The sequence below is a fragment of the Beta vulgaris genome, chromosome 3 (assembly GCF_026745355.1).
Source record: "Beta vulgaris subsp. vulgaris cultivar EL10 chromosome 3, EL10.2, whole genome shotgun sequence".
Taxonomy (NCBI): domain Eukaryota; kingdom Viridiplantae; phylum Streptophyta; class Magnoliopsida; order Caryophyllales; family Amaranthaceae; genus Beta; species Beta vulgaris.
Window position 1 is genome coordinate 48,937,684 of NC_079204.1, and position 15,350 is coordinate 48,953,033.

Genomic DNA, 15,350 nt, shown 5'->3' on the forward strand with positions numbered 1-15,350 from the left:
ATGATCGTGTTTATAAAAACATAAACACTATGTATTATCACTACAAAGAACTATATATATACTCAGGTGTTATGTTAAAGATTTACTCGATCCAAAGCATGCAAATTGGTATAGAAAGATGTATAATAGTCATATTATAACATCAAATTGTAAAATAAAAAAAAAAGACAGGTATTTCAAATAGACACCAAACTGGTCGAGTTGATTATATAATGATTACCTTATACCCATCAAACTTAAGCAACTGCTAGAAAATGTTAACAACTGAATAAAAATACACTACATTGTTCTTAACTATGTGATAATCTGAAATGCTAAAGAAAATAAAGCGGTCAGCCATAGTTGCTGAGCACATATTTTCTCTCTCCTCCAAAAACTCATTCTCCCGCCAATTTTCTCATGAAACATTCCCGCCACTTCAATCAAAATTAAGGGCCTTATGTTCCAACGGTCAATTACAGGACGCCATGCTAGAAATGGCAGTTCAAGGTCTGGAAATGAAGTTTGAAGGTTATGATACAATCTTGAATGAATGTGTCAATAAAAGGGCTCTTAGAGAAGGTCAAAGAGTACATTCCCACATGATCAAAACTCAATATCTTCCACCAGTGTATCTTAGAACTAGGCTTGTTATAATGTATTGTAAATGTGAATGTTTGGGTGATGCACGATATGTGTTCGATGAAATGCCTGAACGGAATGTAGTTTCATGGACTGCTATGATTTCGGCGTATTCGCAGAGAGGGTTTACAGTTGAGGCTTTGAGTCTTTTTGTACAGATGTTGAGATCAGGTAGTCTTTTCATTTTAGATGATGCTATAAATATTGTGATGATAACCTGCATTTGGGTTTTAGACATTTACACTATTGTGTGACGTATATTGAAGCTGAGTTGGAAAATTATTTAGACCAAGGGGGTGTCTACCATTTAAGTAACGATGTTGTCGTGTGACTCATGTCGCTTTTAGCTTGTGATTGAAGTCGTCTGTTAGTTTCTGCTTTCACTTTGAGACATATGAGAATTGAGAAGTTTAAGACCTCATGGACTCGTGGTTTGTTGAAGGATTGCTTGAATGCTTATTTAGTAGGGAATTCAGCATACATCGAATTCCTTTTCTCATAGAAGAAAGAACATATGATTTCAGAAGCTATGAAAAGTTTGATATATGATACATTCTGTTGTATTCTTATTTTAGGCTTTGCATCTTGGGATATGAAGATTGTAAAACAATTTGACATATATCAAGATAACTATTTCGAACTTTTGACTCAAATTGATGCATAATATGGTGGATTTCAAAATTTTGTAGTGTTTATTTTTGGGTGATAAATTTGGAGGTTTGTTCTTTGTTATGCTTTCTCCTATCTAGCTCTTTTTCTTTTGCTAGGGCTGAGAAGACTAGAAATTTCTTGCAGGTACAGAACCAAATGAGTTTACTTTTGCTACCATTCTCACATCTTGTACTGGTGATTATGGGTTTGATTATGGAAGACAAATCCACTCTCTAATAGTAAGGTATAATTATGACTCTCACATTTTTGTTGGGAGCTCACTTCTTGACATGTATGCCAAAGCTGGAAGAATCCATGAAGCTAGGACAGTGTTTGATGGTTTAACTCAAAGGGATGTGGTCTCCTGTACTGCTATGATTGCAGGGTATGCCCAATTGGGTTTTGATGAAGAGGCAGTTGAAATGTTTCGTAGGCTAATGGAGGAAGGGATGAGTTCAAATTATGTTACTTACGCAAGTCTCTTAACTGCACTATCTGGACTCGCTGCTCTAGATCATGGCAAGCAAGTCCACAGTCATATTTTGCGATGGGAACTTCCATCTTATGTAGTTCTGCATAACTCAATGATTGATATGTATGCAAAATGTGGGAATCTCATGTATGCAAGAAGGGTTTTTGATAGCATGCCTGAGAGAACTGTCATCTCATGGAATGCCATGCTTGTGGGGTATAGTAAACATGGGATAGGGTCAAAGGTTATTGAACTTTTCAAATTAATGAGAAAAGATGGTAAAGTTAAACCTGACAATGTTACTTTCTTGGCTGTTTTGACGGGTTGCAGCCATGGTGGAATGGAAGATACTGGACTGGAAATTTTCGATGAGATGGTGGCACAAAAATATGGCTTTGAGCCAAATATAGAGCATTATGGCTGTGTTGTTGATTTGCTTGGGCGTTCTGGGCGATTAGAGCAGGCTTTGAAATTTATCGATGAGATGCCTTTTAAGCCAACAGCTGCCATTTGGGGATCTCTTTTAGGCGCTTGCAGGGTTCACTCAAATTTCGATGTTGGAGAATATGTGGGTCGTCAACTTCTAGAAATAGAACCTGAAAATGCTGGGAATTACGTCATTTTATGTAATTTATATGCATCTGCAGGGAGATGGGAAGAGGTAAATAATCTGAGGGAATTGATGAAAGAGAAAGCTGTAATTAAGGAGCCAGGAAGAAGCTGTATTGAGCTTGATCAAATTCTTCACACTTTCCATGCTAGTGATAGATCCCATCCTAGGAAAGATGAGGTGCACACAAAAGTAAAGGAATTGACAGTTCGATTGAAGGAAGCTGGTTATGAACCTGATCTTAGCTGTGTTTTATACGATGTTGACGAGGAGCAAAAGGAGAAGATACTTCTGGGACATAGTGAAAAGCTGGCTTTAGCCTTTGGAATTTTAAGTACTTCTGCAGGAGTCCCACTCAGAGTGATAAAAAACCTTAGAATCTGTGTCGATTGCCACAACTTCGCTAAATTCATCTCCAAGGCTTATGGACGAGAAGTCTCTTTAAGGGATAAAAATCGCTTTCATCACATTAAAGGTGGTGTGTGCTCTTGTGGAGATTATTGGTGATATCCTGAAAGCGTTGTTGGCAGAAATTACCATATCCCCTATTGCTGAAGAGCAACATTATGCTTAAGTTCGATATCTGCTGTGATTGACACAATACTTGACAGTAACATGGGAACTGGAGCTATAATTAGTGAGAAACTGCTGGAGATCATTTGGTAAACCAAAAATTATTATGTTCGTTATCTGCACTTCTCATTCATCGTCAATTAGTAGACAGCCATTTGTATGGGAGTTTGGACAAAGGATCAACTGAAACAAACCTCCCTGCTATCATAGGGCATATGAGTAAGGCTGCTTAGATTTGCTTAGGTTGCTCAGAAACAAAACCTTGGGGCGATGATGTTGCTGTATTTGATTAACTAGAGGGGAGATACACATATATCTACTGAATATAAGTGTTAATATCTTGGACATTTGGCAATGTAGCTGAATGGAGCTCAGATAGCTGGTAGATGTTGAGCAATCAACTTGCTGATGCATTTCCAAGAAAGAGGTTTGTTATTTGAAGCTTTTACTTCAAAATAGAGCTTCAATTACTTCTCTATACAGTATATACCCTCCATCCACAATTAATAGGTACATTAATAGTGTAATATAAACTAGTAATGTGACAACTAAATCTGGTGGAGAAGAATAGGGGAGCATGTAACGAACTAACGACATGCTTCTCCACTCCTTTCACTATACTAGCATCAGTCTGTCTGTGAGAAGCTAGGTTGCTTCTCTAGTACTTTTCACTACTTCCATTGCTGCTCTTGGACAGAATCAAGCATTTCCCTGAAAGTTTCCAGAAGTTTTTTCTTAAGACAAGTAAAAGATGACTGCAAGGGACACCAGGCTTGTCTGCGCCATCTCTGTAAGGCTTGTCTGACTCGATTTTGCCTGGGATTGTTAGTATTTAGTAATTACTAGAAAATTAAGCATTGGAGATCCCAAACTAGAGTTCCAGAATTGTTTTGATAAGTTGATGTCACTGTTTGAGAGGATTCCAAATTGATCAAGGACTTCATAATGCAAGTAATATCTTACATATTGTCAGATTGTCAGTCAGAATAGGAATTGTGAAGATACTTCTCTTGAAGAATGAATAAAGAAATACATCTGAGTTCAATCATTCTGAATTGGTTATTTTGAAGTTTTATCCAATCTAACTTTTGAGACAGGATGAATCAGATTTTGAGTTTAGTTTAGCAAGAAACCTTGTGTAAGACACGCTTGAATTTCCTTGTTGGAGTTGTAGATCAAACAACTGACTATTAACATGTAGTAGTAGTATATATTTGATCTTCCCATTGGTGATGAACACATTAATTTTGTCTTCCTGGTTTTTTCTAAAAATTAATAGAACATAATATCACACGAAGGAATATGGAGATTTATACATTAATCCGCAAAGAAACCACATAGGTTGCTTATAATTTTTCTCACTTCTTATGTGAACATGATTATATAAGTAAGATGAAGATCCCTTGCAAATGGAAAGAAATACGGGGAACTCACTTTGTAAGGGGTAAGATTGAACCCCTTTTATATGGGTAGAAGTAAGGCCTCTAATTAACTAGTCTTGATTTTTTTTTTTTAATCCCCAAACAATCAAACTTGAATTTGTTTAGATAATTTCTAAATCATATAACTTTAGGTAGTTATATTAGTTGATTGATAAAAAAAATGTCACCATAAGGGAATAACTTGAATTGTGCACTAGTAAGTTTAGCTTTAACAAAGTTAATAGTTTTACATTTCTTATCATAAATCCACTAAAAAAACACCACCTAAATCATTTGCAGGACAAGATTCTGGCCAAATGGAAGACCGCATAACAATTATAAATTTATCTTCTCCTTTTTTTACTCTTTCTCTCCCTTGTTTCTCTTTTTTCCCTCCTAAACTAGAATCATATTGTTTTCTCAAATCTTTCTTCCATCTCAAATATCAAATTCTTTCTTCTACACCCAAATTCACTTAGAACTATACGTGTCTGTCATTTTGACCACAATTAAACGGCATCTTCATATTGTGAAAAGGTATGAATTTTGCATCAAGTTTCAAAAGTTAGGGGTTTTTGGTTGATTTTTAGAAAGAAGATTGAGACATTATATGCCTACACATAATGAAGAGGAATGTGAATTAACACAATTACTAAGCTAAAGAAGACCATAGATGCCCTACCAAAAAAAAGTCATTTTACTAAAAATGCGCAAAATCAAGCAAGAATCATAACTTAAGAAATTGGATCCATGAATCATACATATAGCGACTTAGAAATATGCAATTGTCTTTTAATTGAGGTCGAGTATCTCATAAATTTGTAAGTCGTAATTTGATTTAGGGTTTCATGAAAGAATTTTAGGTTTTTAGATGGATTCGAGGTAAGAAATTTGATTTGAATGAAGAGAATGAGAAATCGGGGCTTATTATACATCTAAGAAACCTAACATAATAAGATAATATTTACATAGAAATCGAGGCTCATTGCTAGCGGTGAAAGTTATTCGGATAAAAATGGAAATCCAATCCAAACTAGTAATTCGGATCGAATTTGAACTGCGTACGGATTGGATTCGAATTGAGATTTTTTGAAAAAATGGAATTTCCTATCGGATTGGATTGAGTGTAATTAGATCTAGAAATCCAATATAATCGAATAGTAATATGTCTTGTATTATGTATCTATATTGGGTTTAATACTTAACTTTTTTATAAAAAAAAAAGCTCAGTCTGTAGCCCAGTAGCCCTCAACCCTTCCCCAAAAACTCATGACTTATTGTGTTGTTGAACCGAATTTACTGTGTTGTTGTAATGATTTATGGCATATGGGTTTGTTATTAGTTTATTAATGGAGTATGGGGTTTGTAATTAAATTTGAATTCGTCAATCTACTAGGTTGTTGTGATTAGGGGTGGCAATGAGATGAGACAACTCGCGAGCTACTCGATATCGACTCGGTCAAAACTCGTACAAAGCTCAACTCAAGTGAGCTCAAGTCAAACTTGAACTCGACTCGAGATGTTGGTGAGTCGAGTTAAGCAACTCTATTCTCGACTCCTAAACTCGTGAGAAACTCGAATACTCAATTAGCGAAATACCTAAATTTCAACATTTTTCTACCTTATTGTTGCTTGTAGCATGAGACACTTGCAAGCTACTCGGTTAAAGCTCGACTCGGTCAATGCTCGAGTGAGCTCGACTCAGCTCAAACTCGACTCGAATAACGAGTCGAGTAGAGCTAGCTCAAACTTGAACTTGACTCGCATCATTGCCACCCCTAGTTATGATTAATTTATTTTATCGAAAAAATAGAGTTTTAAAAAATCGAATTTTCGGATCGGATCCAATTTAGAGTTTGAAAATTCGGATTGGATTGAATCTGACTCAAACTCTAATTGGTTTGGATTCGGATTGAAAAGTTGAAATCCAAATCTTGTTTGGATCGGATTGGATTAGGTCTTAATCCAAACCGTACACCGAATAGGACCTATCGTTCACAGCACCTTCATCTTAACCACTAGGCCAAAACATTCTTGCCTCCTTGATATTTAACAATCTAGGTTAATAGCTATATTTATAAATATTAGTTGCAGATCACAAATTCGCAACTTTGCCGGATAAAAATAAAAAAACTGGCATCTAGTTTTAGAGAAACAAAACGACATCGTAGTAAGATTCCAATCGACCAACACCTCAACACCAACTGCGGAAATAGCAAATTACAATCATATATAGATCTCACTTCACCACTTTTCCTCTCTTTCTCTCTCCTCAACGCAACCATGGTGGCGAACCCAAAACCCTTAGCCACAGCCGCCGGTACACTCCGATCAAGACTAATCCAAACCCTCCGAACCCGCGGTGGAGGTGGGCTCGACAGATGGACTAGCCCAGGTCACCAAGACAGGCCCAATGGTTACCTCTTCAATCGAACCCCTCTTCCACCTGGTCAGTCTCGTAAGTGGGAAGATTGGGAATTACCTTGCTACGTCACTAGCTTCCTTACCATCGTCATCCTTGGTGTTGGGCTCAATGCTAAGCCCGATCTCACTCTTGAGACTTGGGCCCATCAGAAAGCCCTTGAACGTCTTCAGGCCCAAGCCCAACAGATTTCCTCATCTGACTCCTCTGAGTAAATTTTTACTTTATATCATCTTTAATTTTCTCATAATCCTATGTTGTTAGGGTTTCGGTTTTGTTTTTGTTGATATATGTTTGGGGTTGTAGTGGAGAAAAAATAAGGGTTTTTGAACAATTGACCCTTTTTATTTTTATTTTTTGGAGTTTTTTTTTGTCAAAAGTATATTTTGATAAATTGATATGCTCTCTTTTATATTTCTTTTGTGAGTTGTTGGTTTTGTTTGTGTTTGTTTGCTTGTTTAGAGTGCTTGATTTATGATTGAATGTGGTAATGCTTTTGAGCTGGGTTTTATTTATGGTTAATTGCATTTTGACCTCCCCTAACTGTGTGAAATGCGAGTTTTTTTCGTAGCGATTGTTATTGTTGGTTTCTTCTTTTTTGGAGATTGCCCGTGTTTGATGTGTGTTCATAGGTGTTGTTGGATTGATATTGTGGGCTGCTATAGGTGAGCATTGTTGTGTATATATCATTGGTACTCCGACACCTTCATTTACCTCAAAAATGGGATACTTTGTTTTAAACTAAAAACTTGACTTTTTTTCTACAAAATAGCCAAGTCGGACACTTGGACACCCGTATCCGAGTAAATACTCAATCGGTATCTGAGTACCACAGGTATATATACATGGGTTTCCGTAGTTCTTGCAACCGTGCTTGATTTGATGGTGAACTACGATAAGATTGGCATTGTTGTAAATGTTGTGTTCGTTAGAAGTATATGTTTATAGATAGTTGTTTATGTAAACTTTGCCATAATAAATAGCTTTAGGTCTTTTACTCAGCTGAGATGTAGGAATGCCTGCAATGATTGATAGTTTTGTCTTAGAATTGCTTAATTGTGTTTGATGTTCTATACTAATATCGACAAGTTAGGGCCTAGGGGTTAGGAATTAAGAATATGTGCTTATGGGACCTTTTTGAAAGATTGATTTTTTGCTAATCCCTACCGTATTAAAGTCTTTGTAATTTGCCTGGAACAGAGTTTTATCTTGGTCTCCCTAGGGATTTCTCAATTGAGTGTGCACATTGCAGAGTGGTGAATATTGGTAGCATGAGATATAAGAGTGCCAAGAGAAATGGAGGGAAGGGAGAGAATGAGTAATCCATGTTTCCTTGTTTGGATCTGTAATGGTGAAAGATAAGGGAAGAGAATTAGAAGGAGTCATTTTCTATGCCCTCTTAATGCACCCAGTCCTTCTGGTGTATGTAGCATTAAGGCAAGACTGGTACGGAAAATGGAAAAATTCAAATTTCAAGAAGTTATGAAACTTATAGATGTAGAGAGTTAGAGTTCATACATAAGTTAAGGTCACTACTATGACATCAAAGTCGACTTCTAAATATATAAATGTAACATACAGAAGTTAATTAATTGAACAATCACTGCCTCACTAGTAATACATGCAACGAGTAGTGAAGCAACATCCTTTCAGCAAGGAAAAAAAAAAAGGAATGAGGAGTTGAGAACAGATTGACAGAGAGAAAGGAGAATGAAGGAGACAGAGGGAGAACAAAGGAGAACGAAGAGGAGTGAGAGAATTCTGAGAACTGACCAGATTAAGGAGGAATGAAGAAATGCGAACTTGAGGAGACTGAAGACTAAGTGTTGCCGACTTGCCTTCGTGAAAAAGGAGTGAGCCACTGGAGAGATGGAGGAAAACAGCAGGGGCCAAAGAGTGTCGTTCAAGAGGAGTTCCAAGTACATAATCAAGTCGTAGCTCAATTTTTGTTGGTAGTCATTTTTGGAATTAACTTCTTGAACATGATAGTGTAAAGAGATTAGAAATTATGATCAACTTAGTTAGGGTAGGTTTAATGAGTCTAGTTGTTATGGTTTTGTCAACTAGATTCAAATGCACATAATGTGTGCTTAAGTGGTAAAAACATGTACAACTTCATAGTAAAGTAGCATTAAAAACTTAAAACAGTAAAATAAAAGGGAATTTAATTTGAGGTGGACACCATACCATAGTTCGAAAATACGGTTGCGGTAACGGTCACAGTGATGCGGGAACGGGGATGACGCGGCTTAAACCATGAAATATCCCTAAAACCCGCCTAAAATGCGGTTTTTATATACCTTTATGATGCGGGTAGTATCGGTTCGGTAGATTTGAAAACCTTTACGACACAGGTGATACGATACGATGCGGCCTTGTTTTGACACTATGCACCAAACTACTCAAGATTTGGCTTATATAATAGAGATATTGTTAATTGATGTCGCTAGTTTATATAGTTAAGCTGATGGCTTGTGCCATTATGTAAGATATACAAGGCACGGTGTAATGAAGGTGATGAATTAGCAATTTATTTCTTAATAAAAGACTCCTAGTTTTCAAGTGGAATTGTTTGTCAAATTGCAGTTTAAATGCTCTTTAAGTGTAGGGATGCTCCTTTTTGTTGAGCCATTGTGAAAGGCTCAGTTATTTTTATGAATTAATTAGATTTTATGTGTTCCATGATTATAAGAAAAAAGTTAGGTTTTTTAGTCTTGAGATGGTAAAATTACCTGCCATGGCTGTAGAAAAGAATTATATTCCAGAAGTTACTTAAAGTTGTCTTAGTGGACTGAAGTGACTGAACACTGGAGTTACATACATATCTTGAGAGCCTATGTATTATGTTGTGAAGCCAGACAACTTGAGATCGTGCGATCTTCATGTTCACTGAAGATTTGTTGTAGATGATAGACATCTAAGGGACTGTCCATCATTGTTTTTAATGGAAACCAGAACTAGTTTTTTCATGTTAGTTTCCTAAGCATGATTGAAATAAGTTTGACTTATTTTAAGTTCATCGTAGAACCTATATCATGACTACATAAAAACTAGAAGCTGGTAGTGGTTTTGTTATTGTTCTGTTCTTGATCTAATCTTAGTTTGCATGTCTGTGCACACTTTTTTTCCAGGAGCTCTTGGCTATCTAAATTGTTTTTCTTTTTCCAATTGTTATGGTTCTCTTCGGGCTTCTAAATGGTATTTTTCCAATTATTATGGTTTACTTCGGGTTGTCTTTTTTTTATTTCTGGTTTTATGGTCTGAGTACAGTTGAAAGTCTAATAGCTAATGCGCCTTTGGGGTGGAATGTACTTGTCCTTTTTTATTGTGTGATTATTGAAATAATGTGATTAGCTATCTTAGGGGGGGGGGGAGGTGATAAGGTGAATCAGAAGATAATAGGTTGCTGCTGCTGCTTTTCAGTTTTCACAATAGTTGTATCCTCCCTTGGTCGTTCCTTATACAGTTACACTGCCAATAGCACCAGGCACCCCTGAATAAGAGGTGAAAATGAAAAGAGAGGATAGTGATGTGAAATGCAAGCCTATGTAGAAGTAACATCCCATACTGGATCTCTTGATTTCGACCTTGCTATTGTTAAATGATAAGGGATTATGGATTCTTTTATCCTCTTCTGTTTTAAGATTGTAAATTTCCTTACTATTACTGACTTACTGCCTAATGTTAAAGGCTTCTGTCAGCCCTTCTCGTCTTGTGACCATCTCTATTTTCTCCTCAAATGTCTTAATGGCCCTTTTACAAAGTTCTCATTTGTTTACTCCATGAGTCATATTAAGGTAGTAGAAGCTCAATTGCTACTATTGATTCTTAGCTGGGAGCAAGTTTTGGAGATTTTCAGCTAAACTTTGTAGCCTGATTTGGTCTTTTGGAGAGAGTTGTTATATTCTCTCAACAGTTATGTATACTAAGAAATTTGAGAAGACATAAATATCCACTCTTTATTGACATAGAAGTGCAGTAAGGGCTGTTGAGTCCTTTTATCTACCTAACTTTTAGATGGGAAAAGATATTCTTTGGAGAGCTTTCCTTTTTTTTTTTTCTTTTGCATTCTGAAACATTATAAGTAGGCTTCGAGAGGCTTTATATGATTTTATACTGTTGTCTCTTAAGAGATGCACTATAGGCATGTTGAAGATGTTGTGACTTGCGCGAGATGGAGCCATAGTCTAGGAAATAGTGCACAAATGTGATTTCAGAAAGGGAATATCTTCATCAAAATCTGAGGATTTTGAGTTATCTTTGTTGCCAGGGTTGAATGGAGAACATTCAACATATGATTTGAAAGTCTTTATAAATTGGTAAAAGTTTGCCTTTCCTATCAATTTCTTCCATTGTAGATCTTGTTGAGGAGAGACAATTATTGCTTTTGATCGCCAGTTTCCATAATCTTAGATGATTTAACCTGTTACTTTTGTCGTTGCTTTTTTCCAGACCTTTTAGATCAATCATTAATGAAGAGTGAGATCATAATTCATCTTTCCTGTCACATTTCACGTTCTGGCTTATTTGTTGATTTAATTCATTCAGTTCTCTTTTCTCCGGCTGCTAAAGCTCCATATATTTCTATGTTGAGATACAATGATGGCTATTGCCTGCTGTTTAATGCATCACTGCAACTTATGTCTCTGTTTGGGAATGTGATTGTTCACACTTCCACATTCTCTGCACTGTACTGCTCACTTTCATAGGCTGAAAGATTCGGAGTTGAGAACTAGCAGCCTCTGATACTTTTTCTTAGTTTTTTCATGCAGCTTATCAGCTTGTAATCGGAGGAGTACTTACTTCTTTTCTTAGCTTTTCTGCACTTCATTAGCTTCCTGAAATGCATCATAAACTTGGTAATATTCTTTTTCTGCTACCTTGTCGCTTGTATTTTTGTAGTCTCTCTGTTCGGTTGGTTTCTAAATATCCTAAACACCATTTTCGTGGCTCTTGTATTCTTGTGGTTATCTGCATAGCCCAGTAAGCAACTGGCCAAATGGTAGCTGCGCTTTTAGGAAACATATATTCAGGTTACGTTGTCATCATATTTGTGATATGGGCAGTTATTTATATTTTTTTTTCTGTTTTGTGTCTGTCAAAAAAAAAGTCAGAGAAGCAGAGCTACAAGGAAGAGGAGGGGTTCTTCTCTCTTTTTGTTGTTTTCTTCGAGAATGTTGAGCCTAATTGCAATTTTTAGCTGTCTGTAACTTAACAGCATAGCCAGTAAGACTCGTGAACCTGAAAATTCAATCAACAGAAGTATAAATGGACAATGTTTGTATCCGGAGGGTGCTTCTCTTCACCTTAACGCTGTTCAAAACTTGACAAGGTGTAGTATCTTCCGTTCAAATAAGTTCAACTAAAGCACACACCTTAATGCTTCCTTTTCCTTTAGACTTTATGCTTTATGGTACGTTTTCAATGTGCTTATGATGTAGTACTGTGCGTGCTGTTTGACGGCGTTTGCTAGTGCGTATCCTCTTACATTGGATCTCTGAAAATGTATTGTATCAATTCTTTTTAATGGAATGATTTGAACATAACCCCGGATTTGAATTCAAACAAAAAAAGGGGACCAGATATTGTTGAAGTTACATGTGCTTAGAATTGGAGTAATTATTGTTGTTTAGTATGTGGGTTAGCAAGTAGTGAGATTTTTTAAGGGGCTAGCAAGAACTTGGTGCATTGATGGTAGTTTTCGGTTCATCCTTGGACTGCATTCTTAGCAGTTAGCACTGGTGAGTTTATCAAAGGTTTGCCACACAGGCACACACCCATGGCTGGATCTGACTGCGAGAAGGGTTGTAGCCCTCTTTAGCATTGGAAAGGGTTCGACCCTCGTACTGCATCGAAATATTGTCTAGTCTGCTCTCTTTCTTGCTCGACCTTCTTTTAGCAGCCTTCTGTGTCAGCTGAAGATGAATGGGGCCATGACAGTGAGGTCAGTCATCAATGGTGGTGGTTGGATTGTTTAATACATTATCCCAATTCTACCAAGAAAAATTGGGGTGTTAAGCGTTAAATGGTTGTCTAATGATAAATTTGATATGACTGAAAATGGGCTTGGGAAACCCAATATGGAGGAGGAGAGTTTGGTCCACATACAAGTCCAAAGGAGGTTCCATACTAAAATCAATTGGCAATAGTAGGAGTAGCTCATCTAGCTTATATTGTGGTACTTTCTCTCCTTTTTCTCCAATGTGGGACAACTCACATGTGCACAACATATATGGGGTTCAACACTCCCCTTCTCATGTGAGTGTCCTTAGAATAGTAGCATACGGGTAAGGCAATTCTCATTGGGAATGATCGTCCAATGAGGGACTTATTCAATTGCATGACAAATACTCAATATGAAAGGCCCAACAACCTTGGGCTCTGATACCATGATAAATTTGATATGACCGAAAATGGGCTTGGGCAACCCAATATGGAGGAGGAGAGTTCGGTCCACATACAAGTCCAAAGGAGTTTCCATACTAAAACCAATTGGCAATAGTAGGAGTAGCTCCTCTAGCTTATATTGTACTTTCTCTTCTCTTTCTCCAATGTGGGACAACTCACATGTGTACAACATATATGGGGTTTAATGTCTAACAAATATGTCGTCTTACTTTTTTCTTGTGTGCAAGCCTAAGCCACGATAAATTGATGGAGGAGAGAGTTTATGATAATTCATAGTCGTACGGTTGGTACCACATCGCTGTACAATCTTCTCATGTCACATACTGTCAGTGTCATCCATACAAATTAACAAGCCTTCTGGAGTTGGAAATATTGTTATTTATTTTTCTTTGGGTACTAGTACTACAAAATCATTTGAAAAATGTAAATGGGCTGGTAGACAATATCAAAGTTATCCAAACCCCCACCCCTCCCCCTACCTTAAACAAAAGAAAAGTCATAATTCAATTACTAAACTGTTAAATATTACTCTTAAATTATTTAAAATTACTTTAATCTCACTAAACATTTTCAACTTTATCCTTCCTTTTTTTTCTTTTTCCAAACCACTTTTTTCAATCTCATAAGAAAGAACATAGTCATGTGGAGTCTTGTTTGATTCGTCAATTAATACTTTGATACTATAAAATTTTTATAATTTTTAGACATACATAATTACAAATATTTATAGTAAAAAATGTGCAAGTCAAACTAGGAACATCAATAAAATAAAATTCGGAGGTAGTAAATGAAACAAGCGGTAGGAAATGAACAAATCAAACTTTAAAATGAATGAGTACATGAACTAAACATCTCGAAAGAGTTGAATCAAGGGTCCTCTTAGAAGCAATAATGGGTGACGAAAAAGATGATGAGCTAACTAACATCTTCGAACGGTTGTCTAAGAACTTGGAAGAGGTTACTCTTCGTCTGCATCAAGTTGAAAGTGGTGAATGTACTGGATTCATTAAACAAATGAAATATGTTGTTCACAAGGTCATCAACAAAGAGGCCTAATTTCAGTTAGATGAGAACATCAAGTTTCAAGGGATATGAATTGTATTAAGTAGATGCCGACAAGGATTGAACTTTTATACTCCAAATACTTAATTAGGGTTACATAAAGGTGCAAACTAGACCTGGGAAATGAGCTTTTATAGTTCCAAGACTTAACTAGGGTTTAAATAGAGATGAAAACTAAACCTAGGAATGAACTTTTTTTATAGTCCTACGGATTTAAGCAAGTTTTTGGCATAAGTCAATTTAGAATTAAATTAGATCAATTTATCAAATCATGTAATATAAATCTTCATTTTTTTTATAAACTAGTTTGTAGGCTTGGGTTATGCCCCAGATTGTCATCGTTGTCATTATTAATAATTTACTTTAAATGATATTACTAAATATCATTTGGTTTATTGGTTAAAACTTTATTATATAAATTTGAAGCTAACAAGATCAGATCAAATCATATACAATACATTTACTATTTTTTTTTGTATGTGGATCATGTGTAGTAAAACAATCTAAATGAAAGTGTTACGTGCGTCGTTCTTTAATTAAGAACACCTTTTAATATATTAGTATAGATGATAGGATCCACATTAAGGCTTTGTTTGGTAGGAAGGATTTGGATGGAAAAGAAAGGAAAGGTAAAAATAAACTTTCTCATGTTTGGTAAAAGAAAATAAGAGGAGTTTGATTGGAAAGGAGATGAAGTGGAAGGAAAAGAATACTATTAAATCCTTGCGTTTCTTTCCTCCCAAAATCAGAGGAATTTGACAGAAAAGAAAGCTAACAAGCTTTTTACCTATGTTTTCTTTATTTCCTTTCTTTTATTTCCTTTTGCTAATGACAAACAAACATGTGATTCCGCTTAAATCCACCAATTATACCAAACATTGAAAACTACAACTACATTCTTTTCTCTTTTTTTTTTTTTTTTTTCTTTTCCTTTCTCTTCCTTTCCTTTACTTAAAAAAAATACCAAATAAAGTATAAGAGAACTTATTTTACAAATTATTGTAATTAATAACTTCCGTAGCTTAAGGGTGCGTTCTGTTCAACTTAAAAAATTAAGTTTCAGGTCCAATAAGTTCAGATAAGTTCAGATAAGTTCAGATAAGTTGCAAT

General features: G+C 35.9%; 2 protein-coding genes and 1 long non-coding RNA gene across 3 annotated transcripts; all 3 read left to right on the plus strand.

Moving 5' to 3' along the window:
* Window positions 1-252: 252 nt before the first annotated feature.
* LOC130590649 (putative pentatricopeptide repeat-containing protein At3g13770, mitochondrial) lies at window positions 253-3,161 on the plus strand. The gene is made up of 2 exons (XM_057393143.1): window positions 253-792; window positions 1,417-3,161. Exons 1-2 carry the CDS (start codon window positions 312-314, stop codon window positions 2,859-2,861), a joined length of 1,926 nt encoding a protein of 641 aa, XP_057249126.1. The 5' UTR covers window positions 253-311; the 3' UTR covers window positions 2,862-3,161.
* Window positions 3,162-6,549: 3,388 nt separating this feature from the next.
* Window positions 6,550-7,184, plus strand: LOC104889254 (hypothetical protein). Its single transcript, XM_010674433.4, has one exon. The coding sequence runs from the start codon at window positions 6,632-6,634 to the stop codon at window positions 6,983-6,985; it is 354 nt and encodes a 117-aa protein (XP_010672735.1). The 5' UTR covers window positions 6,550-6,631; the 3' UTR covers window positions 6,986-7,184.
* A 2,183-nt stretch (window positions 7,185-9,367) lies between these two features.
* Window positions 9,368-12,137, plus strand: LOC130590650 (uncharacterized). The gene is made up of 2 exons (XR_008968500.1): window positions 9,368-9,968; window positions 11,673-12,137. It is a non-coding gene; the product is annotated as an uncharacterized LOC130590650 (long non-coding RNA).
* The last annotated feature ends 3,213 nt before the right edge of the window (window positions 12,138-15,350 follow it).

Excerpts from the sequence above, each read along its gene's own strand:
- LOC130590649 (XM_057393143.1), top strand. The coding sequence starts at position 312 with ATGCTAAAGAAAATAAAGCGGTCAGCCATAGTTGCTGAGCACATATTT. Across the intron at positions 793-1,416 it reads TGTACAGATGTTGAGATCAG|GTACAGAACCAAATGAGTTT; the intron begins GTAGTCTTTTCA and ends AATTTCTTGCAG.
- LOC104889254 (XM_010674433.4), top strand. The coding sequence starts at position 6,632 with ATGGTGGCGAACCCAAAACCCTTAGCCACAGCCGCCGGTACACTCCGA.